A 1,315-nucleotide genomic window follows, 5' to 3' on the forward strand; every position below is an offset into this window, starting at 1 on the left:
TTATTATTATTATTATTAGGGGGTTTTTTTTCCTTAGAGAGAAAGGCTCCTCTTTATAACCGATGTGTGCCACACCAGAGCCCATCGCGTCTCGAAGCTACCCGCTCGGCACAGTACCTTTGCAGTGCAAAAAGTCCTCGGGGTGAGGGAAGGAGCCCTCTTCGCAGAGCAACTCGCAGGTTTTATCCGATGCCAGGGGGTAGCCGTTGTGCTCCTCGTTGTAGTCGCTCTTGCCATTGCTGTTTGAGTAGCCGTTGGCATACATCTTCAGGGCGGACCTGCGGAGGCACAGGAGCTCCTGGAAGGCATACCTGAAGTCTGGGCTCCGGCAGTAGATCAAAGGGTTGAAGGCAGAGTTGACATAGCCCAGCCAGTTCAAGAGGATGTACACGTACTTGGGTATGATGTCGTCCTGGATAACATGCACGATGTTGACGATGAAGAAGGGCAGCCAGCACAGCGTGAAGGTGCCCATGATGATGCCCAGGGTCTTGAGGGCCTTGTGCTCCTTCAAGAAGAACTTGGAAGAACGGCGGTGCCCAGCTCCCCCTTTCTGCTCCTGCTCCTTGTTCTGGGTGTGAAACCTCCCTTCGCTCCTGTCTATCTTCTGCAACTGCTTCTTGGCCACCTGGAAGACCCTGGCATACACGAATACCATGACCACAAGCGGCAGGTAGAAGGAGATGATGGAGGAGGCAATGGCATAGGCTTGGTTGGTGAAGAAATCGCAACACGTGTCCTTCTCATAGCACAGGATGGCCTCGTCGCGGTCTGCCCGGTACCAGTGCATTTGGATGGGCAAGAAGGAGGTGAGGGCTGAGACCACCCACACCACGAGGATGACCACACGTGCCTTGCTCTTGGTCAGCAGGCTCTGGTACTTGAAAGGGGACGTGATGGCAAAGTACCGGTCCACAGCAATGACACAGAGGGTCTCGATGCTGGCCGTGACGCAGAGCACGTCCAAGGAGGTCCAGAACTCACACCAGAAGTTCCCAAACTTCCACATCTCCATGATGATGTGGCTGGCGCCGAAGGGCACAACGGCCAGCCCCATCACCAGGTCAGCGCAGGCCAGAGAGGTGATGAAGTAGTTGGTGACAGTCTGCAAGCGCTGGAACCGGGCGATGGCGGTGATCACCAGCACGTTGCCGAAGACGATGGCCAGCACGATCACCGACATGAGGATCCCCATGCCCACCATCCACACGTCCCGCGACAGCGTGGGGTCGGCGGCGCTCTGGTTGGCACTGACGTTGCCTCCGGGCAGCTCGGTGCCTGCCACCCCCATTGCCCCCCCTTCCCTCCCTCCCTC

General features: G+C 57.0%; 1 protein-coding gene across 1 annotated transcript; it reads right to left on the reverse strand.

The window, feature by feature from the left end:
* Nucleotides 1–97: 97 nt before the first annotated feature.
* On the reverse strand, nt 98–1,291 carry ADRB2 (adrenoceptor beta 2, surface). The gene has a single exon (XM_009882086.1). The coding sequence runs from the start codon at nt 1,289–1,291 to the stop codon at nt 98–100; it is 1,194 nt and encodes a 397-aa protein (XP_009880388.1).
* Between the last annotated feature and the right edge of the window lie 24 nt (nt 1,292–1,315).

The sequence above is a fragment of the Charadrius vociferus genome, unplaced genomic scaffold, assembly GCF_000708025.1.
Source record: "Charadrius vociferus isolate BGI_N301 unplaced genomic scaffold, ASM70802v2 scaffold3, whole genome shotgun sequence".
Lineage (NCBI taxonomy): Eukaryota > Metazoa > Chordata > Aves > Charadriiformes > Charadriidae > Charadrius > Charadrius vociferus.

Excerpts from the sequence above, each read along its gene's own strand:
- ADRB2 (XM_009882086.1), bottom strand. The coding sequence starts at position 1,291 with ATGGGGGTGGCAGGCACCGAGCTGCCCGGAGGCAACGTCAGTGCCAAC.